This window comes from Fistularia commersonii, chromosome 30 (genome assembly GCF_037954325.1).
Source record: "Fistularia commersonii isolate RoL2024-O1a breed Wild chromosome 30, RoL_Fcom_v1.0, whole genome shotgun sequence".
In the NCBI taxonomy this organism is placed as follows: domain Eukaryota; kingdom Metazoa; phylum Chordata; class Actinopteri; order Syngnathiformes; family Fistulariidae; genus Fistularia; species Fistularia commersonii.
In genome coordinates, this window is record NC_141313.1 from 2,217,501 (window position 1) to 2,240,687 (window position 23,187).

The following is a 23,187-nucleotide window of genomic DNA, read 5'->3' on the forward strand; positions in this document are numbered from 1 at the left end:
CGAGAGACGCTATCCTCCCCCCCCCCCCCCATCTCCCGCCTTCAACCCCCCCACCATCCGTCTTTGTTTCCCTTACGGCTCCTCTGCAGCGGTGTGTTTAGAAATAAGGCGGCTTAATAAAAGTGTTTTTAACAGCGTCGAGGCAAAAAGGAAATGATTGCACAGCGGCGGCGACGGCTCCTACTTAACGAGCGCCAGGCCTCCGGCACCGGCTTGCCGTTTTTTTTTTTTTTTTTTTTTTCCCCCCTGACTTTTACGGCAAAGAGAAATGTGTGAACGGCGGGGGGCGCTAGGAGCTAGCACCTGTCTACGCCATTTGCACCCCTTTCTTCAACCCCCCCCACGTGCTATAGTTGGTACGTTCCTCCGTTATGTGCGAACGGCGAGTGTGGCGAAGGTGCTTGACTTTTGCAGCTAAGAGACGCGCGTGATCAGAAGTGCGGGCGCTATCGTGCTAGGAGCTAGCACTCTTCTACGGCATTTGCACCCATATCTTTAAATCCCCCCATGTGCCTTAGTTGGTATGTTCCTCCACCGTTTGTGAACGGCGAGTGTGGCGAAATTGCTCGACTTTTGCAGCGAAGAGACGTGTACAATCGGAAGGGGGTTGCCAGGAGCTAGCACTTGGCTACGCTATTTGCATGCCTTTCTTCAACCCCTCCATGTACCATAAGTGGTATCTTCCTCCACCATATGCAAACGGCGAGTGTGGCGAAGGTGCTCGACTTTTGCGGCGAAGAGACGTACACGACCGAAGGGGGGCGCTATCATGCTAGGAGTTAGCACTCAACTACACCATTGCTTCAACCCTCCCCCCGCGTGCCATAGTTGGTATGTTCCTACACCGTCCGCGAACGGCCAGTGTGGTGAAGTTGCTCGACTTTGAGCTAGCACTTGGCTACGCCATTTGCATGCCTTTCTTCAACCCCCCCATGTGCCATAAGTGGTATCTTCCTCCACCATATGCAAATGGAAAGTGCGGCGAAGAGACGCGCGTGATCAGAAGTGCGGGCGCTATCGTGCTAGGAGCTAGCACTCTTCTACGACATTTGCACCCATTTTTTCAACCCCCCATGTGCCGTAGTTGGTATGTTCCACCACTATGTGCGAACGGCGTGTGTGGTAAAGATGCTCAACTTTTGCGGCTAGGAGCTAGCGCTTATCTAAACCATCGCTCCAACCCCCCCCCCCCCCATAGTTGGTATGTTCCTCCGCCATAACAGCGTGTGCAAACCGGAGATACCAAGGGAAGCCTCGAGGGGGGCGGGACAGAAAGCGGCGATTAGGAGGGACGTGGAGGCGCAAGACGACGGGAGCGACCTGCAGCGCTGAGAGGCGGCCATATTGATCGTGAATACAAGTACAAGCCAACGTTTACAGATAAACTGCTTCATTAGGTGCGCGCGCCGTGATACGCACATTTACACACACACACTTAAAACGCTGAGTTCTTGTGTTCGGGATCCGTCTCGTGAAAATATTGACGGGGGGGAGGGAGGGGAGGGAAGGGGTCTTGAAATGAGATGGGCAAAGGGAGCCGTCATCTGTATTCAGGGAGGCCGTCCTCTTATAAATATTGGAAGAAGGACAGCGGCGAGGGGGGGGGCAAACGGCCAAATGGCACATTTGAGAGATGGCACACCTGAGCTCCGCGCAGAATACCATCTCCTCCTGTCAGATCTCATTCCATTTGATCAAAATAATTGCCACCTTCGTCGTTAGCATCAACGCTGTCGTCTTCTTCCGTCGCCGCCGCCGTTTCTCCATCTAATCATGACTTTGGCGGCGGCGGCGGCGGCTAAGGAGGAGGATCACCATCTCCGGTGAGAAAATCTCTGGCAGTCATCAACATATTCATTGCCTTAATGCCGCTGACATTTTGTTCACCTATTGCTATTTTCTGACCTCGGATGATACGCGCACGGCCGGGATCAGCCGCCGCCGCGAGCACGCTCAGTCTCCACGGAAGGGGAGCTCGAGTCGGGCCGTCTCGGCCAATCAACATTTAGTAATATAAAGAAATTAGTTGGCTGATGCTAAAGCTAGCTGCTAACATTGCGGTCAGATCTGAACCCCTTGTGAAATCAAAGAATAGTAAATTTGACAAAAAATAAATAAAATAATAAATGTCACCAAGTTGATAATAATAATAATAATGACAATAATTATTATAATAAATAATAATATAATAAATAAATGAACCTTTTGGAACGAAGCTAACAAAGCTAATTCAAATAACGCTCATTTGACCTTAAATGGGCGACGGGGAGAGTAAAAGCGGCTTTCTCTATCGAGACTGATCAGATCACCACTAAACCATTTAATCAATCGGGATTAAACGGTTTCATGAGCAGTTACCATGGTGATGTATATTATGGATTGCTCTTGTCGTGAAATTTCTGTGGAACGGGACGGCGGATTCGCAAGGTCAAGTATTTTGGAGGTCATGTGACCATTGCCCGGCAGACATCACCGCTGGCTTTCTAATGATACGCACGTGTCTCCATACAATTAACACACACACACACACACACACACATGGGGACACACACACACACACACACACACACACACACACACCTTATATGCATTGCATTAAAAACTTGAACATCGGCTATAACACACAGCAAAATGGTTTGGTCACATTGCCTTGACTTTATTTCATCATGAAAGGCACACACACACACACACACACACACACGCGCGCGCGCACACACACACACACACTCACTGAGTCTTAGTCATAAAGTAATGAATGATACTTCAGGAAGTAAAAGCCTACCGGTCCCAACAAGGCTGGTGCGTCAACAAAATGTTACCACACAAGCACACACACACACACACACGCACACGCACACGCACACACACACACACACACACACACACACACACACACCTAATGCCTTATGATCAGAGACACCAAACTGCAAACACAGCCTTGAAGACCTGGACAGACTTCTGAAAAAGCTACTCAGCAATTGTCGACCAAGCAACATGCTAATGCTAACGCACAACGAAGCAGCCGTTTTTCTACTTTTTTTTAATTCTATTTTTTCAAACGCCTCCTACCTTGGCCATCTGGGCCTGCACGCCGGTAGCTTTGAGGGACGACACGGCCTTCTGCGCCGCAGCCGGGCTATCGAAGTCCACAAAGCCGTAGCCTGCAGGGAAAGAAGGGGGGGAAGGAGGATCAGAAGGAGGAGGATAATAATAATAATAATAATAATAACAATAATAATAATACAAACACAGGCAGGAAAGGAGGGGGGCAGTGACAGGCACTGGTAATTGGATGGTAATAGGTTGGTAACACGACCACAGAGGCTGCCACTTCCTATATCTAGCGAGCGCTACATTGTTTGATCATTAGCGACGCTGACGTTCGCCGGGACACGACGCATCTTAATTACTAGCACAGATGAGCGGTTCAGTAATAACATACCCCCCTCCAACACACACACACACACACACACACACATCTCCAGTCCAACCTCCACATATGCGTACAAACAACAACAGCACGCTCACACACTTCCGAACGCGTGCTGTCAACAGGAGTGGTGGTAAACTCGGCTCATTTTGTCGGCACGGGAAAATGTGATTCACTTGCTAAAGTTAACGATTCACTTGAGACACATGAGTCCACCCATGGTAAAGATATAATATATATATGTTAGCAGTTTACGGATGTATATTTTAAAATTCTGCATGCCGGAAGACAAACAAACAACTTAAAAACAAAGAGTAACAAATGGAACAACATTTATGATGAATCTGCTGACATGTGTCAATGAACCGATCGGGAAAAAACGTCTGATTCAGTTGTGTTCAGTGAACTGGTTCAGCAGAATCATCTGATTCAGAAGTGTCTAATGAGTGTGCTGACCTGAGTTAGTCGACCGATTCACCCAAATAATCTTGTTGAGTAGAGTTTCAGGTGAGACGGCTGACTTGAATCAGCGGACCGTTTAACCCGAATCCTTTGATTCAGTAACATATCATGAGTCCACTGGCCTGAGTCAGTCAACTGATTCATCAAATACCAAGAATACCAATTTGAATCAGTGAACCAATTCATCTGACTCCCCTGATTCAGTAATGTGTCATGAGTGTGCTGACCTGAGTCAGTCAACGGATTCACCCGAATCATCTTATTAAGTAGTGTTTCAGGTGGGACTGCCAACTCAAGTCAGTGAACCGATTCATCCGATTCATCTGTTTCAGTAGTGCTTACAATGAGACTGCTGAACCGAGTCAGTGAACCAATTCAGAAGAATTATCTGATCCACTCGTGTTTCTGGTGAGTCGGTGAAGCGGTTCAAACGAATCATTGAATCAAGTCGTGTTTCCAGTGAGTCAGCTGACCTGAGTGTGATTCGTACGTGTTTCCAGTGAGTTCACCAACATGAATCGGCGAACCGTTTCAAACGAATCATCGAATCAAGTCGTGTTTCCAGTGAGTCAGCTGACCTGAGTCTGATTTGTACTTGTTTTCAGTGAGTTCACCAGCATGAATCGGCGAACCGTTTCAAACGAATCATCGAATCAAGTCGTGTTTCCAGTGAGTTCACCAACATGAATCGGCGTACCGTTTCAAACGAATCATCGAATCAAGTCGTGTTTCCAGTGAGTTCACCAACATGAATCGGCGAACCGTTTCAAACGAATCATCGAATCAAGTCGTGTTTCCAGTGAGTCAGCTGACCTGAGTCTGATTCGTATGTGTTTTCAGTGAGTTCACCAACATGAATCGGCGAACCGTTTCAAACGAATCATCGAATCAAGTCGTGTTTCCAGTGAGTTCACCAACATGAATCGGCGAACCGTTTCAAACGAATCATCGAATCAAGTTGTGTTTCCAGTGAGTTCACCAACATGAATCGGCGTACCGTTTCAAACGAATCATCGAATCAAGTCGTGTTTCCAGTGAGTTCACCAACATGAATCGGCGAACCGTTTCAAACGAATCATCGAATGAAGTCGTGTTTCCAGTGAGTCAGCTGACCTGAGTCTGATTCGTACGTGTTTTCAGTGAGTTCACCAACATGAATCGGCGAACCGGTTCAAACGAATCACCGAATCATGCAAACCATGAATTCGCTACTCTCGATCGGTAAGAAGATTCGAATCATTAACTGGTTCCGAGTGATTCACGGACGTATCAGCGCAGTCTTCATCATCACCCGCTCCACCACAACAAATCTCTGTCAGGTTGACGGCGCGCCAGGGCCGCCGCTATTCCCCGCTCGCACATAAACAAATTTTCTCGCGAATGTAGCGGCTCTGTCCATCTTCCCATCGCTAACGGCGCCCCTCCACCTCCTCCTCCTCCTCCTCCTCCTCCATCTCCGCGCACAATCTGGAAATTCATCAGCGGGGGGAATGAAATCTGCGGCTGTGATTTATGAGTGGCGGCGATCCCCGGCGTTCGGCGGGACGTATCGCAGACGAGGGTCGCGTCCGTGTTAATTAAAATTCGGCGGCGGATTAAAAGCAGTCAATGGCGCCCTCTGATCCGCCGTTTCAGAAAGAAGGTGTAATTAGGACGGGATAATGGGTGTGAGGCAGGTGGTGCTGCTGGTGCTGCTGGAGGTGGAGATGGAGGAGTGTGTGTTAAACACACACATGTGCACACACTCCTCCCGCGCTGGAAAAAAAAAAAAAAAAGCAACACTTTCGTTTTCTTCGCCGTCTGCGTGGCGTCGTCTCGCGGAAACATCTCACTTTTCTCTCTCGGATATGCAAGGTGTGTGTGTGTGTGTGTGTGTGTGTGTGCATTGGCCAATTTAAACTGTGTTTAATTATTACAACGTGGGATGAACGTTGATAACCAATCCTTGCTGCCGTTGGGCTGGAGGCGGGGCTTCACCCGGGCTGTCAATCAAAGTGGCACCTGTCAATCACAGGGCCACATATAAAGTTCACCTTCTCGTTTATGGACATGGTGAGAACCCGTGCAGGAGAACATGTCTGGAAGTTCTCAGTCCTCCAGGTGATGGAGAATCCTTGTGGAAATCTTCTTGTTGTGGCAACCAGACTTGAAGTTCTTCTCTTGAGATGTTTCAGCCTTCATCTCAGACGCTTCAGGAAAGGAGTGAGGGGAGAAGAAATTCAAGTCCAGATGCAATGATAAGAAGATTTCCACAAGCATGCAGGAGAACATAGTAGGAACCCATGCAGGAGAACATGACAGGGACCCAGGAAGGAGAACATAGCGAGAACCCGTGCAGGAGAGCATGGTAGGAACCCGTGAAGGAGAACATGGTGAGAACCTGTGCAGGAGAACATGGCATTTCAGCCCTCATCCTAGAGGCTTGGAGATGGGAGGATGAAGGGTAAAGAACTTCAAGTCCAGTTGCCATGACAAGAAGATTTCCACAAGCATGTAGGAGAACATAGTAGGAACTCATGCAGGAGAACATGGCGGGAACCCGTGCAGGAGAACATGTTAAGAACCCATGACGGAGAACACGGCATTTCAGCCCTCATCCCAGAGGCTTGGAGGGTGCAGAAGTTTAAGTCCAGTTGCCATGACGAGAAGATTTCCACAAGCATGCAGGAGGACATGACGGGAACCCAGGAAGGAGAACATGGTAGGAACTCATGCAAGAGAACATGGCGGGAACCCGTGAAGAAGAACATGGCGAGAACCTGTGCAGGAGAGCATGGTAGGAACCCGTGCAGGGCGGGAACCCGTGAAGGAGAACATGTTAAGAACTCATGAAGGAGAACATGGCAAGAACCTGTGAAGGAGAACATGGCGTATTAGCCCTCATCCCAGAGGCTTGGAGGGTGCAGAAGTTTAAGTCCAGTTGCCATGACGAGAAGATTTCCACAAGCATGCAGGAGAACATGGAAGGAACCAACCAACCAAGAACGGAGGGAAGACGTTCCACCTAAATTCTTCTTCCCCCCACCATCTAACTCCACTCTGCTCCACTCTGCTCCACGCCCCCCCACCTGGAGTTCCATCATCAAACTTTCAGCGATGCTGGGGATTTTAGAACGCGCTGACCTACATTCTGCCAACTCTGAATGGACGGGAGCGACAGTGTGAGTGTGTGTGTGTGTGTGTGTGTGTGTGTGTGCAAGTAAACGGTGCAAAGAGGTAGGGGTTCGGGGTTATTCAGGGTCATCTGAATCCGCTGATGGTTCTCATTGGAAAGTAACCCGGGTGGAACATGGAGGTGCGGTTGTTGTTTTTAGCCCGCGGCTAAAAACCTTGCAGGGAAAACGAAAACCTTTTTTTTTCGTAGAAATCAGAGAAACGGATCCGCAGGGGCGCCGAGTGACGGCCGACGTCGCCGACCCGCCGTTCTCCGAGGCGGCGGCGGCGGCGGCGGCGGCGGCGTGTCGGAGGCGCAGAAGGCAAGGTGTTAGAAACAGTAAAATCAATAGCTGTCGTGTGAGAGCAGCTCAGAGTGACTGACCACAGCGACACACACACACACACACACACACCACATAGCGAGTCCTCCAGGAAAGGACTAAAGAGAACACGAGGTGCCGTGTTGTATTAGCCGTCGCGGCGCTAACGGGGAGCCTGACAAGATAAAAGAAGCGTCTTCAATCAGTTGCTACAGGCAGGTGTTACGCTAGCGCTACTGACTACACGTGTGTGTGTGTGTGTGTGTGGTGTAGACGCCCGCGGAGGTCTACGACCGCGTCGGATGCCACCTCGGGCGCGGCGCACAAAAGCCTCCAGCGGAGGGCGGAGATAAGGGACTCATTACAGGCCGCGTATCGACGTATCAATCATCCACGCATCATTCATGCATTCACCAGCAAATTATGCTAATCCTAATTACTTCTGGGGGGGAAATTACCATTCTTTATCTGCTAATAGTCTGGATTGTTTGGGGTTTCCTTCCCGCCGCCATTTTTTCACCCCCCTTGCAATATTTCCATTTTTCACATTCTCATATTCGCCGCTAATGATCCCATTTTGCGCGGCACACAATGGAGTAATAACGCCCTGAGTATGAATAATGAATCAACGACACGCCACGCGGCCTTACAATGGCGCGCGGGGCAAACGGGATAATTGTTTGCGTCTGCGCGAGTCATCAAGACGGGCCGGCAGACCGCGATAAATCACCCGCTCACGCTTAACAATTACCTGCTTAGCGTGTTTTCGTGTAATTACGGTAAACACCGCAGATGGATGGGGACGTCGGCGGACAAACGTGCGTGACGACGGCGGCGGCCGGCGGTCCAACGGCTACGGAGCTTATTTCTGCATAAAAACAAATATGTATGTACTGCATGAATACAGCACATACATATTTGTTGAAGTTTATAAACCAACTGTGTGGTTTTTAGAAGGTTCCAGGGGAATTTTTCTCAGTCCAAATAGATACAGTGGAACCTTGTTTACAAGTTTAACTCATTTTGTTTGTATAGCAAATTCAAGTTCCCTATTGAAAATGAATTGAAACGCCACGAATCCGCTCCAGCTTTATTGAGTTTAAATAAGGAAAATGTACTGAACAAATAACAAAAAAGTATAATAATTATATTAATTAATAATAATTATTTTATTTATTAATAATAATTATTTTCAAAATAATAATTAATAATTATAATATATAATAATGTGTTAAAATGAGTTTATAACAAAATATGTAAATAAATAAAGCAGTTTTATTTACCTTGAAGGTTAGCCAAGCTGGACATGAGGGGAGTTTTTCGCCTGCTTAACTTAACTTACTGGCTACACACTTAATGCTATGATGCTAAATGCTAATTGCTACACTTAAATGCTAAACATTGAAGTCTCTCCTCTTATTAAAACCATCAAAACGTCTCGTTCCGAATCCCCGTAAATATGTCCTGCTCTCCGTCACCACAACTTCTTCCCAACACGCTGGTTCTTCCATAATTTTTTCTGGACTAGCTTGTAGCGGCTAGAGCGTCCCGTTCATCTATTTATACATTACATTTTTTGGAAATATTTTCCCCACAGTTGCATTACATTGTAATAACTCGGGGCGACTCACATTTATTCCCCTGAAATCTAGCATCAGCCGGGCTCAGCGTCCATTATCACTTCATTATCGGGGCGAGGCGATCCTTCCCCTCCGTCCTCTTCACTTCCTTCTCCATCATCCCCCCTTCCATATATTACTCCGCCACCCCTTCATTAATTCAGATCTATTCACACTTTAGCACCGCGCCATATGGCCCCCGACGCATCTTCGGTTCTAAATTCAGCATGACAAGTGAGAGGGTATTGTGCGTTTGCACGTGCAAGTGCATGTTTGTGTGTGTGGTAGTTACTTTTCAATCCAAACTGTGAGGTTAAATTGTACTATTAGCGCTATAATGGTGCTGACAGGAGGGTTGTGATGTCCGATGTCTCAAGATCCAAATAAAAACATCAGAGACATAAAAGATCGATGTGCTTCGCACGGTGGCTGCGCCGGGCTGTGGACGGCGCCGCTGAGCGCCCCGCCGGCTCAATGCCACGCCGGCGATGTGTGAAGAACCCTCAAGAGAGGGCTCAGACCTCAAGGGTGTTAATTACTTGTCAAGAGGTTGTTGAGAACAGACCGGTGGCGGAGAAGGGAAAAAAAAAAAAAAAAAGACTGCCTCTTTGTGGACATCAGGGGGAGGGGGTAGCACCTGCAGGCTATCGAAAGCTCCTGCAAGCTCGCATAGGCCCCCTGCAGGTTATCGTGACCCCCTGCAGACTACCGTAGGCTCCTGCAGGCTACCTTAGGCGCCTGCAGGGGACTGTAGTCTCTTGCAGGCTACCGTAGGCTCCTGCAGGCTACCTTAGGTGCCTGCAGGGTACTGTAGTCTCTTGCAGGCTACCGTAGGCTCCTGCAGGGTACCATAGGCGCCTGCAGGCTACCTCCTGCAGACTACCTTACGCTAGGCGCCTGCAGACTACCACAGGCTCCTGCAGGCTACTGTAGACTCCTGCAGGCTACCTGTAGGCTCTTGCAGACTACCGTAGTCTCTTGCAGGCTACCGTAGGCTCCTGCAGGTTACCATAGATGCCTACAGACTACCACAGGTTCCTGCAGGCTACCATATGCTGCTGCAGCTTCCCGTAGTCTCCTGTAGGCTCCTGAAGGCCCTTGCAGCTTCCCAGAGGCCCCTGCAGGCCCCCCAGTCCACTCCTGCTGGCTACCTTAGGCTACTGCAGGCTACTATGTGCTCCCATAAGCCTCTGCAGCTACCCATAGGCCACTCTCGGCTCACGTGGGTCTACAGGGACCCCCCAATAGGCTCCCAAAGGCCTCTGAAGCCTCCTGTAGGCCCCAGTTCACAGGAGCATACATGTGCACACTTGCTTTTAAATGTATGTCCCTTGCTCTTTCACGTAAGCCAGAGTGTTGTTTGTGTCTGTGTGTGTGTGTGTGTGTGTGCCACCGCAACGGGCAGGTGCAAGGTTCTCACATCTGTTAATAACACACACACACACACACACACACACACACACACACACACACACACACACGTCCTCTGTTCACTTCGACAGCACAGGCGAGCAGACCTCGCGGAGCGCTAATAGAGCAGTGCAATCACGTCGAGATGAGACGGCAGGGTACATATTTGAACAAGAGCCAGATCGATGGAACTCAGGGGCCCCAAGCAGACGAGGGCGGGGGGGGGGGGGGGGGGGGGCTCCAGGTAGATGCTCACATTAAAATATGGACTAATACATCCCTTTTTCACAGATAACTACAAAACATTCCCTCAGCCGAGCTTCTGCTAAGCACTTAGCTCCTCTTCCCACCGCGGATATGATTTATGCTTTCCTTAAGTAATCAAGGGGACGTCATTAGTCAGGGGTGGGTCGGGGATGGCAGGTCAGCAGAGCGCCGTATCTCTTGCCGCGGCATCCAGGAAAAGAGAGCGGTGGAGGAACGCCCAGCGCTCACCTTCCGCTCTTGCCAACACGGAGGAAGCGGGAGGAGGTGGGAGGTCACGGATGTGATGAAGATCTCCGGTTCCTCGTCAAAGTCGCGCCGTCTTTGGAGGGCGAAGGGTTGGCGCTCGGGTCGACACCCTCGGTGTGTTTTGACCGCTTCTCAAAGTCAACCCGCCGCAACCTCACACACACACACACACACAGGCGCGCGCAGATGCAGGCGGGGATCGGAGAGTGTGACAGGAAGTGGCGGCGGCGGGGGGGGGGGGGCGGGGGGGGGGGGTTACAAAAGGTCGAGGCTCGAGGAATGCGGCGCCTGGCGGCTTCTATTTCTGACGGACTTGGCTCATCGGACGACCACTTGGGGACGAGCCAAGCTGGAACTTACTGGAAAGGAGGAGATCGGGGGGGGGCTGAGAAAGTGTGTGTGTGTGTGTGTGTGTGTGTGTGTGTGTATATCTACTGAGGCTCTGCATTGTGAATCTGTCCAAATCAATGTGATTATCCCTCAGCTCCTGCTAATTAGAGTCATTAATACGCAGCGCTAGCAGGAAGCGGCTCCCCGGACCTTCTTCTTCTTCTTCTTCTTCTTCTTCTTCTTCTTCTTCTTCTTCTGGTCTGGTCCTCAGAACCCCCATCAACCCTTTCACAAAGTGACCGAGGAGCCGGCCAAGGTCGGTCTGTGGCTCATCTGCACATGATGCACTTTTCAAAGAGCAGAAACTGCACCGCCGGCTGCAACGTAGCCCAACGTTTACATCTCGGCCGGCTAATGAAAGAGAGGATAACGTATGCGAGGAGGAGCTCCGGGAAACGGCGGGACGTCCGCTCTTGTGGGCCCTGAGGTCCCGTCAGACCGGCGTTCTGCAGAGCGGGACGGAACGCCGGAGGTTGTTTTTGAAGAGCGACGCTGGCGGGGAAGTGCATTTGCAGGCCAGCAGGGGGCGCCGCTGCAGGATGCAGGGCGGGGGGGGGAATGACATTATTGATTCATGGCATGATGTATAGAATGGACCTCTGTCAGGTTGGCTGACCTCCATTTTTCCCTCATCTATGCGCGCGCGCACACACACACACACACACACACACACACACGCCTGTTTACATTAGAGTAGATGTCACAGGGCTAGTTCAGGGCATGCTAGCCATTTAGCAAGGCGCTAATCCCTCCCTGCTTATTTGCTGTGTTTACTGAGTGTGTGTGTGTGTGTGTGTGTGTGTGTGTGTGTGTGTGTGTGTGTGTGTGTGTGTGCAGCGTATCAATCACCAAGCTCCTCCTGTTTGCGTGCTGAAGTGCCTTTGGGCAAAGCATTGAACCCCAAGTTGCTACTGATGGTCCGGTTAGCGCTTTGCACTGTAGCTCTGTTGCCATCAATGTGTGTGTGTGTGTGTGTGTGTGTGTGTGTGTGTGTGTGTATGTGTGTGTGTGTGTGCAGCTTATCAATCACCCAGCTCCTCCTGTTTGAAGTGCCTTTGGGGCAAAACATTGAACCCCAAGTTCCTCTTGATGGTCCGGTTAGCGCTTTGCATTGTAGCTCTGTTGCCATCGATGTGTGTGTGTGTGTGTGTGTGTGTGTGTGTGTGTGTGAGTGTGAACAGGTGAATGCTATCCAGTGTAAACTCATTAATACTTGAATCCCCCTTGGAAGGCGATATATGCAAAATTTCCGCCGAATGTCATGTCGTTCCAAAGCGGCGCCTCGTTTTCAGCTGTTTTTCTCCAGACGCGGCCATGTTTGTAAACCCCACGACTCTATGAGTCGCCGTGGCGATGCCGTGGCCGGCGGAGACAATCTGAACGTCTCATCTATCTCCCGCGACCCGGTGCGGCGGGGGGGCCGGGGGTGAGCGGGTGCCGGGCGGGCCGGCGAGTCTGGCGAGCCTTATCTCCCGGCGGCGGCGGAAACGGCGGTCCTCTAAAAAGAGACTGAGGTCATTTCCTCCGCCTCGGGGAGGGAAATAAAACGTCTCCCTCCGGTCGACCCTGCTTTATTTCAAATGCCGCCGCCATCTTTCAAGAGGCGCTCGTGGGCGCGGACGGCAAATGGTCGGCTTTGGGTTCTCGCCGTCCTTCACCTCTTCTCCCCGCGGCGGACGGGAAAGCTCGTTTTACAGCCCTACCGCCGACTTCCTGTATCTGCGTTTACATGCATGCACGGCTGCATCGCAAGTGTGCACGGAAGTGTGTGTGCGTGTGAGGGAGTGAGTCAGCGCTCGGTGGAAGATGGAGCGGCCGGTGTGGTTTTGGCGGGCGAAGGCGAGCAGACGGGCCGGCGCGCACGGCGGGACGCCGGGAGGATTGATAGATCTGCTGCACGGCCGCCCCTGCTGCACACCTCGGGCAGATGGAGGCGAGGGGGGTTAGCTATGAGTGTTCACGTGCACGTGTGTGTGCATGTGTGTGTGTGTGTGTGTGTGTGCCCTTTGTGTCCGCTTGCGTGGGAGAAGTGCATTACACGGCGCTGCCGTGTATCTTTTTGTGAAGCGCTACTTCAAACGCGCCGCTTTGGCGAGCTCCCGTCTTTTCCCGCGGCGGATTCACTCATGCACACCGGCAGGTAAACAACGTGTGTGTGTGTGTGTGTGGATGTGTGTGTGCGTGCGTGGGCGTTTTGCAAACGCGGCCAAACACGCATTTCCCTCGACCTTCAAGGGGGAGGCGGTCACCGCCGCACGCTTTCACCTCACACACTCCGCTGTTCTGGCAGATTGGAAGGATTGTTCTTTTAAAGGGGTGTTTGAAAACATGCTAAAATGCTAATGCTAAAAGAAAAAAAACTCCTGTTAATAGCAAAACCGACAAACCGATGAACATGCAAAGTATCTTCCACCCTCAGAGGCGATCGGTATATTTGTATATTCATGTTTTTAATAAATTTGAAAAGAAAAAGTGTTGGAAAAATTTCAATCACTTCCTATTCCTTTCCTTTATGACATGACGCCAGGGGAGACCTTAACATCTCTCTGTTTTTTCTTTAAGTAAAGAACATGGGGTTTATTTGTCTTCGAAATGACAATAAAATAAAAACAAAAAACTGAAAAAATCAGTGAGGAAGCCACTCCGATTTACTGGATGCCAGAAAACGCAGCAGTGGTGAAGCTGCATCGGAAAAAACACATAGACCTCCATTTTTTTTTAGAGTGATAATCAATAAATATCTATACTAAATGAATAAATATTAAATATTAATAAATGAATACATCTTATATATTAATAATTAATAAATAAAGTATATAAATTGATACTAATTAATACATTTAAATCTGGGCAACCATGTACACACGTGATTTTAACATGTTTTTTTAGCGCGCATTCGACTGGTTTTAAAGGACGCCAGATTTATTTGGCTTCCATATGAAAATAATAATAATAATTATAATAACAATGAAAAAAAACGGTGACAAAGCTGATTTACTAGATGTGAAATGCAGCGGCGACGGAGCCGCTTTGCTAAAACATGGCCGCCGCTCTGCAGATGCAAAGATCTCCAATTTAAAAAAATGAATACGCAAAATAATTAAAAACAGGATTAACGTGCACGCACATGTGTGTTCATCGTTATTATCATAATTTTTAAACATTTAAACCACCAGGCTACATGTTCTGAGAGAACAGCGTGCATCTGACGGGCAGGGAACGCCTCGGGTCGAACCATCTTCCAGGTCGCTGGGGGTGTTTTTTTTTTTTTTTTTTTTAACTGCGCATTGTGTACTAATATATATATATATATATATATATATATATATTTGTATATGTTAAACCCTTTTATTAGTGCACCAGGTATGCAGAGTACACAGTACTAAAATGATGTAGTCATGAACCAAAGAGATGGGAGGTCACGGGGTCCCGACCCCCGTCTCCGACTTGGTTTCATCCCGCCGTGCCGGGCGTAGGAGGCGGAGAGAGCGACTCGGCGTGCGACGGCGGCGATAATCCGGCGCTCTGACATTTGAACAAGTGTGGTGTCGGAGGTGGGAAGAAGAAGGAGAGGAGGATGAAGAGGGAAGCGGGAACCGGACGGCGCCGGTGAGACGCTCTGGATTTGTCAGCGTGAGCGTGGAGGCGGAGCCAACGGCCGTAACAACCCCGGCTTAGCTTGTTTACGCCGTGATACCCGCTAACGTCTGTGTGTGTGTGTGTGTGTGTGTGTGTGAGCGCGAAGGGGTGAATGTCGTTTTAAGGCGACGGAAAATAAACTCTAAAGACCTGCAATTTTCCTTTCAAGGTTTCCTCCGATATTTCCTCGCTTCCTTTAAGAAATCTCCTCCGCCTGCCTCGCTCTCCCGCTCTCTCATTCTCTCGCCGGTTGCAGGCCATCCTTTCCGCTCATAAAACACACACACACACACACTGACACACACACACTCAGCTCTTGGCATCCCGGTAACGCCGCATTCCAGGAGGGTGACTTATGGGAAACATGGCCTCCCGCGCTAAAACAGCGCTAAGCAAAGGGGAGACGGATAACCTGCTGCTTCCAGCACCGAAACATGATTAATACACACACACACACACACACACACACACACTCTCCTGGCTAATCCACCTCTGCTGGTCCCGTGACCTCCCTCACTGACACCCATCCTTTCTTGTCTTTAATAGGAACCTGAAACTCAAAAAAAGAGGGGGAGGGCTGTCAGGATAATCAGCCATTTCTTCTTTTTCTAATCTCTCTAAAAGGCAGACGCCCTCCTCCTCCTCCTCCTCCTCCTCCTCCTCCTCCGCATCCCGACCCGGAGCGTGCCTGGCAGGATAAACTGGCGAGCGGCGTGGGTCTAAGGAGGCGGGCTCACCTTGAAAGGCCACACTTCTGAGCCCCACAAAAAGCAATTAAAAGTATTGATGGAACTTCAATAGCTCTTAAACAGCACTGCCAGACACCTCGGGGCAGCTAGCGCGCTAATCCGACCTTCTTTTACTTTTTTTTTGGGGGTTTTGTTTTTAAATCTTCCGTCACCCCCCCCCCCCCCCCCTCCCCCCCCCCCCCCCTCCCCGCTCGCTCGCTGTCTTTCGGAACGAGGGATAAACAAAGCAGGACGAGTTCGCGGCCGAAGGAGTGTGACGGCCAGTAATGGATCCCGGCTAACCCGTTAGCTTTCCTAACAGCGCCGGTGTGTGTGTGTGTGCACATGGAAAGTGCCATGTGACCCCCCAACAAAGGGACAGAACAGACACGATTTTGGATTTAATGGACCAATGAGGGAAAAGCAATCGCTCTGAAATGTGGTGCGTGTGTGTGTGTGTGTGTGTGTGTGTGTGTGTTTAATTAACTACCTTTACACTGATTGGTGTTCTTGTCCAGGATGGCCTTGGTGGACACTATTTTCCCATACCTGCAGAAATAGAGGGTAAAACAGGATACGACACAGTTAGAAACTTCCCCCCCAAACACACACACACACACACACACACACACTTAAAATGTGCAATATTTCATTTCATTTCATAACAGTACACTACAATTTTTCCTTTTATCATACGATTGTGCACTCCTTACCTCACTTGTTACTAAGACACTTTATAGTTTCACTGAGACACTTTATAGTTTATAGTTTATTCCTGCCTTTTCTTTTTAATATTTATTACTGTTATATTTTCTGTAACTCTGGCACAACAATTTCCTTCGGGATTAATAAAGTTGTTCTTATCTTATCTTATCTTATCTTAAAATGCTTGCACAAATGTAAATTGCAGTTAAGACCCTGCATCCAGATGCTTTTATTTTGAAAGGACACCAGATATAAGAGTTACTAAGAAGCACATACTGAGAGATCAGTTAGCTATTTTAGGCCCCGCCCCCTTTGCCAAAGCCCCGCCCCCCAAAACAACCACAAATGATCTCATTAGCAACCTATTTTTTTTTAATTTTGCATATATTTTGAGTTTAACTTGTACTACTCGTGTTTTGCAAGAATGGGAAGATGAGGACAGGCGGTGTTTGTGTGTATTTGTGTATTTGTGTGTGTGTGTGTGTGTGTGTGTGTATGGGAGGATTTCCATTCATCACACACAAGCAGATATTTGGAGTGCAGCTACGTTGTGCTTGCACTAGCGTGTGTTATGTAAGAACTCATGTAGCCCCCGAACTCCTTCATCCTTACAATGTTTTGTTTTTTTTCCCGAATTAAAGGGCTGACCTCGCACACACAAACACACACACACACACACACACACCGCTGCAGTCGTTCTGCGGGGAATAAGCAGCGGTGCATCCCGACCCATATTTCACCAGCGGGGGATAATTGTGCCATTTCTCAAGGAGTGTCGGAGACTCTATTTACTGCACGCTGCGATGGGGCGGGTGGCGGATATGAACTGATGAGCTCAGCCGAGGAAAACTAGCGTCTGCGCCGCGCGCAGCAGAGATAATGCGCGAGCACGGACGCACGCCGACCTCCGCGCGTGGATTCGTCTCACCCTCGGCTGATAAACAGGCCCGTCTTAAGCCATCGGGGTCCGTAATCTACTTCAACAGAACCGGGGAAAAAGAAAACCCAAATAAAAAGCACGGAAAAACGACCCGGGCCTTGTTTGATCGTGGAGAGAAACACTCAGGCCGGAGGACGCGCCACGAACGCTTGCGTCTGATTGGAGGAAGCGGCGGAGGAGCGGCGAGCGGGAGGAAGCCGACGGGGAGCGCGGGTCTGAGCCGGGTCTGAGCCGGGTCTGAGCCGGGTCACCGGGACCGGAAGTCATCCAGAGGGTCAGGGATCAGATTAGCGCTAGCTGATGCTAACTAGCAAGGTTGTTTGTCTCTATGACGTGTGAATGAACGAGTGAACGGCTGCTCGTCTCTATGACATTATATTATATTCCAGACTTTCGGCAGACGCTTTTATGCAAAGCGACTTACAAAAACTGCAATTCAGTCACCGAAGATCTGAAGTACCGGTAGTCGGAAGTCAGAAGTGACCACTCAACTAAATAAGACATCTCAGAACCATACATGACCGTCTCAGAAAATTACAAAAACAAAAATGTCATACATTCTGGATTCATTACAAATCAACTGAAATATCGCAAGCCTTTATATTATTTTAATATTGCTGATTATGGCTCACATCTTAAGAAAACTCAAAATCCTTCAAAATATTAGAATATTGAAAAAGTTTTTTTTTTTTTTTAGATTGCATTACGGAAGATAAAGAACTTTATCACACTATTCTAATTCTCTGAGACAGTCCTGTATGCATACATACATTCATTTCATCCTTTTTTTTTTGTAGTGTTTTTGAAATTGAATGTGTCCACATGATGTGTGAATGAATGAGTGAACTGCTGCAGAAAATTACAAAAACAAAAATGTCATACATTCTGGATTCATTACAAATTGACTGAAATATTTCCAGCCTTTTATTATTTTAATATTGCTGATTATGGCTTACATCTTAAGAAAACTCAAAATCCTATCTCAAAATATTAGAATATCATGAAAAAGTAAATTTTGTTATTTTTTTTAATTGCATTACAGAAGATAAAGAACTTCATCACAATATTATTTTAATTTTTTATTTTATTTATAATCCTATTTTACTTTGTTTTTAGGATGAGGTTTGAATGTGTCCACATGATGTGTGAATGAATGAGTGAACGGCTGCAGAAAATTACAAAAACTAAGTGTCATACATTCTGGATTCATTACAAATCAACTGAAATATCGCAAGCCTTTATATTATTTTAACATTGCTGATTATGGCTCACATCTTAAGAAAACTCAAAAATCCGACTTCAAAATATTAGAATATCATGAAAAAGTAAATTTTGTTTTTTTTAAAATATCATTACAGAAGATAAAGAACTTTATCACAATATTCTAATTTTCTGAGACAGTCCTGTATGCAAATATACATTCATTTCATCCTTTTTTTTTTTTTTTTAATTTTTAGGATGAGGTTTGAATGTGTCCACATGATGTGTGAATGAATGAGTGAACGGCTGCAGAAAATTACAAAAACAAAAATGTCATACATTCTGGATTCATTACAAATCAACTGAAATATCGCAAGCCTTTTTATTATTTTAATATTGCTGATTATGGCTCACATCTTAAGAAAACTCAAAAACCCCACTAATATCATGGAAAAGTAAATTTTGTCTTTTTTTAATTGCATTACAGAAGATAAAGAAATTCACCACAATATTATTTTTATTTTAATCTTATTTATAATTTTAATTTCTTTTTTATTTTCAGTGTTGAGGTTTGAATGTGTCCACATGATGTGTGAATGAATGAGTGAACGGCTGCATGTCTGTGTGACATTTGAATGAGCCACAGAGAGGGATGCTAGTGTCTGTGTGTGTGTGTGTGTGTGTGTGTGTGTGTGTCTGTGTGTGTGACCCCTCGCCGGCGGCCCCTCGGCCTCCCCGCCGAAGCTTTGATGTGCCGGAGGCGGAGCCTGCAGAGCGCGTCCCCGGCCCTGTGGAGCCGGGCGTCCGTGCAGAGCCCGTCTCCGCTAATCCCATTTCAATCACTCTCGCAGCCTCTTATCTCTTCCTCCTCCGCCCTCCATCCCCTCGCCCTTCATCCCCGCCTCCTCCTCCTCCTCCTCCTCCTCTCTAGATGTTTCTCTCTCTCTCTTTCTCCCATCCTCTTCCCCTCTTCTCAGAAGAAGAAGAAGGAATCCCCCGTTAGCGTCGGACCCGACACTCGCGCTTCCACCCGCCGCCTGCAGGGGGCGCTGCAGGGGAAGGGGGGATGTTTCGAAAGAGAAGAAGCGGGCGATGGATAGATTAAGGAGAGTGGAATACACACACACACACACACACACACACACACACACATGCTTTATATATAAAAGTGCATGCGTGATGTGTCACAGCGAATCAGTCTTATTGTACAAACTGGTTGCCTGGCAGCCGCCGCCGCCGAGGCAAGCCCCGCCCCCTGGGTGGGAATGTGAAAAGAAAAGATGCTTTTTTTTTTGGCGTCCAGCTTCTGGTGCGGACCGTCGCTCACGACCAGCCTGCGGGGCGGCGTGCGTTCGCCGCTAACCGCCAAAAACGGCGCCCGTTCCAATAACACGTCCGTGCGAGTCGTCGTCACGGGACCGGGACTCCTTCCTGCACCGCGGCGGCCAATGAAAGCTCACACTGGGGCGGCGAGAGGCGGGGCTTAACCTGGACGGGGTCACCCGTCAATCACCCGACAAGCGGCCGTTCGCCGTCAATCAGTTTCCAGGCCTCGATGAACCAACGGCTGACTGTGGACCACCGGAGGAGAACCCAGGGTGGGAGAACATGGAGACAACCTGGACAAGGAGAACGTTGATGGAACCCATGCAGAGTGAGAACATAGAAGTTTCCTTTGGGCATGAAAACCTGGAGAACCCGGGAAGGAGAACATGGATGGAAACATGGGAAGAAAATCTAGAAAACCCCAGCAGGAGAACTTGGACAACCCGGGGACGAGAGCATTGATGGACCCCAAGTAGGAGAACGTTCACGGAAGAACATGGAGAGAACTCTGGCAAGCAAACCCCAGCAGGAGAACCAGGACAGTAGCCTTGATGGAAACCATGCAGAAGAACATGGATGGAACCCAGGCAGGAGAACCAGGAGAACCCGGGGATGAGAGCCTTGATGGAACCCAGGCATGGTGAGAACCTTCTTCTCTCCGCCGAGGAGGCGCTGGTTACCAGAGAACTGGAAAACTCCCTCTGCAGAACATGTGTCTCCACGGTTGCTACGTAGCTTAGCAACTAAGCTAACCCCGGGCGATTAGCCGTTTGCTAAAAAGAAAAAGTCGGTGACGCCGAAGGGTGTGTTTGTGTGGAAGGAGAAGACGAGGAGGAGGAGCCCGGAGGTGAGAAGGTCCTCGGGCCTCCGAGGCTGTCGGCGCCCGGGGGGCTCCCGGCGGGGGAAACGCTAAAAAACGCAGCGGCGCTGTTATTCCAGGTGTGCGAGGAAGAACGAGGAGGGGGGAAAAAAAAAAAAGAAAACAGAAATCCCTCTCTTTCTGCCTCCGTCCAGGACGGCGGTGCGTTTAATCACCGCTCCACGAAGCTCCGCCGGCCGGGGGTTTGGCCCGCCGCCCGGGCCGGGCCGGCCAAGAACCCCCCCTTCTCACAGAAATAGCTGTTTTATCCCTCCTTCTCCTCCGCTCGCGGCCGGGCCAGCTAGAGGGCCTCTCGCCGCCCGGGTGTCCGGCCAACTGGCGCCCCCCTCCCCTTCCTCCCGCGGCCCCGGCGTCCATATATCAGCCCGATGGCCGCCGAGACGCCGGCGCGCAGCCAGTTGAGTAAAATAAAGATTAAGCACCCGGCGGATCCACTTAATTACTCGTCCGCCGGCTCCGGACATGCTAGTCCGATCCCCCCCCCCCCCCGCGGGAACTTATCGCCGCCGGAGGGTTCGTTCGCCGTCGGCGGGATATTTTCTGTGCAGAAAACGTACTTTCACGCTTTCGGGAGGGGGATTCATTCTCCGTGGTAGTAAAACGGAAGATTTACGCTAGCTTGCGCGCCGGCACGACGCCGCGGAAGAAACAGGCGCCGCCAGTTAATTGGATGTTTATGACAATCGAGGTGATTGACACCGAGGCCGTGATTATTAAACGGAACAATCCCTTGATTTAAGGGCATCATGAAAATACGACAATGTTTGTTTCTTTACATCGCGCCGGCGGAGACGCTCGGAAATTGTATTTCCCTCAGGGAACGCCCAGATTTTCTCGGGTGAATTTCCGCTCGTTTTAGCGCCTAGCGTTAGCAACTGGGGACGTTCAGAGTACAGATACCGAGCTGAGCAACAAAAGCTAGCAAGAGGCTAGCTGCTTTTTGGACAGCCTCATTGGTGGAAACATCTTCCATCTCCATCTGGGGTACCACAGCCTCTCCTTGTTCTTTACGAGATAGCTTAAGGTTAGCGCTAGGCTAGCTCAGCCCAAGTTGATGCTGCCCATGAGGCGTCCACCGCTGTTGTTTATTTTATGAATAATAGAGCAGGTTTATATAATTTCTGCTACTATCATGTAGCTGTTAGAGCTACTGCTATTAGTCGGAAGTGATCATCTCACACTCTTTCTTTCCATCTAGCTCCCCTTCTCGCCACCTCTTTCTGCCCCAACCGGTCCAGACAGAAGTACGAAGGGCTTCTGGGCTCCTGGGCTTTCATGAGATGTGGTGGTCCAGACCTGCTCTACATGGTGGGTGTCATCAGCCAATAAAACCTGACTCGATTAATCATGATTAATCATCTTGAACGGACCAAGAGCGGTATGTTTTCGCCGCCTCGTCCCCAAAACAGAACGTGGCTCTTGGTTTGGAACGCTAAGACGTGATAAAGAGCTCCACCGGCTGCACCGGGAAAGGAGGGCAAAATCAAGGCAGGCGTTTAGATTAATTAATCATGATTAATGGTGAGAGTTCCAGTCAAGACATACCCGAACGCTAGCAGGTGCTGACCCACACCAGGATATGCTAGCACTAGCAGATGCAACACGGCTAGTCGACGAGCATCCGGTTATTCTCACATTCAGTTTCTATGCAGATGATGAGGCGCAATATTTGCAGAATGCATGCAGCGCCGTCTGCGCACTGTCACACACACAATGCCAAGAGGCTGGGTCACACACGCCTGATTAATACAGTAAAGTCGCTACGACACGAGTACAATCCATCTGACAGCTCCGTGTTGAAGGTCGGCGGCACCGTGCCAGACTCTTCTTCTCTGAATAAGTGACACCGGAGCGCCGGTGCCGGAGGACGGACCTCCGTTCCCTCCTTCCCCTCGCTCCCTTCCCTCCCGCCGCCCTGCAGTACAACCCAAACACATTTTCGACAGAGCATACAAGTCCAGGGTTCTGATAAGGGAACAAAAAAAAAAAAAAAAAAAACAGCTTAGCCAGCTGAAAGTGCTGAAATTCAGTTTTCTTCCCCTCCGGATTACAGTTAACATATTTTTGCGAATGTTTGTGTCGAGCCTGGAGGGTCCCCGAGAGGCCCGGCAGCCTTCAGGTGCTGGACGGGCGGAGGACAAAAAAAAAAAAAAAAAAGAAAACCCGAAGGTGGGTGCGGGGGCGCCGCAGACTGCAAAGCAGCCGCATGACCTTTTCCAGAACACCGCCGCCCGCCCGATGCCGAGGCGCAGCATGGCTAATTAAAGTTTCAGCGGCGTCGGATCCACCATCTGAGGACGGCGGGGTCACATCCAGGCGGGGACGGGAAGTCCGACGGCGCAAAGATGCTAAGCGCTACCCGCAAACCCAGACGCGGCGGCTAACGGGAAAACGCGCTGGATACTCCGAACCGTGCGGAATTAAAAACCAAATTGAAAACGCTCTCTCTCTCTCTCTCTCGGCGGCGGG

At 49.3% G+C, this 23,187-nt stretch overlaps 1 protein-coding gene across 9 annotated transcripts in view; it reads right to left on the bottom strand.

The window, feature by feature from the left end:
- The window catches only part of rbms3 (RNA binding motif, single stranded interacting protein), a 178,655-nt gene that overhangs the window by 74,726 nt on the left and 80,742 nt on the right, over positions 1-23,187 (bottom strand). For all 9 annotated transcript variants that reach the window (XM_086178508.1, XM_086178507.1, XM_086178506.1 and 6 more), the window contains 2 exons: positions 16,158-16,216; positions 3,070-3,161 (listed from right to left, as the gene is read on the bottom strand). In XM_086178508.1, coding sequence (XP_086034634.1) covers positions 3,070-3,161; positions 16,158-16,216 — 151 coding nt within the window. The remainder of the gene's footprint in view (positions 1-3,069; positions 3,162-16,157; positions 16,217-23,187) is intronic.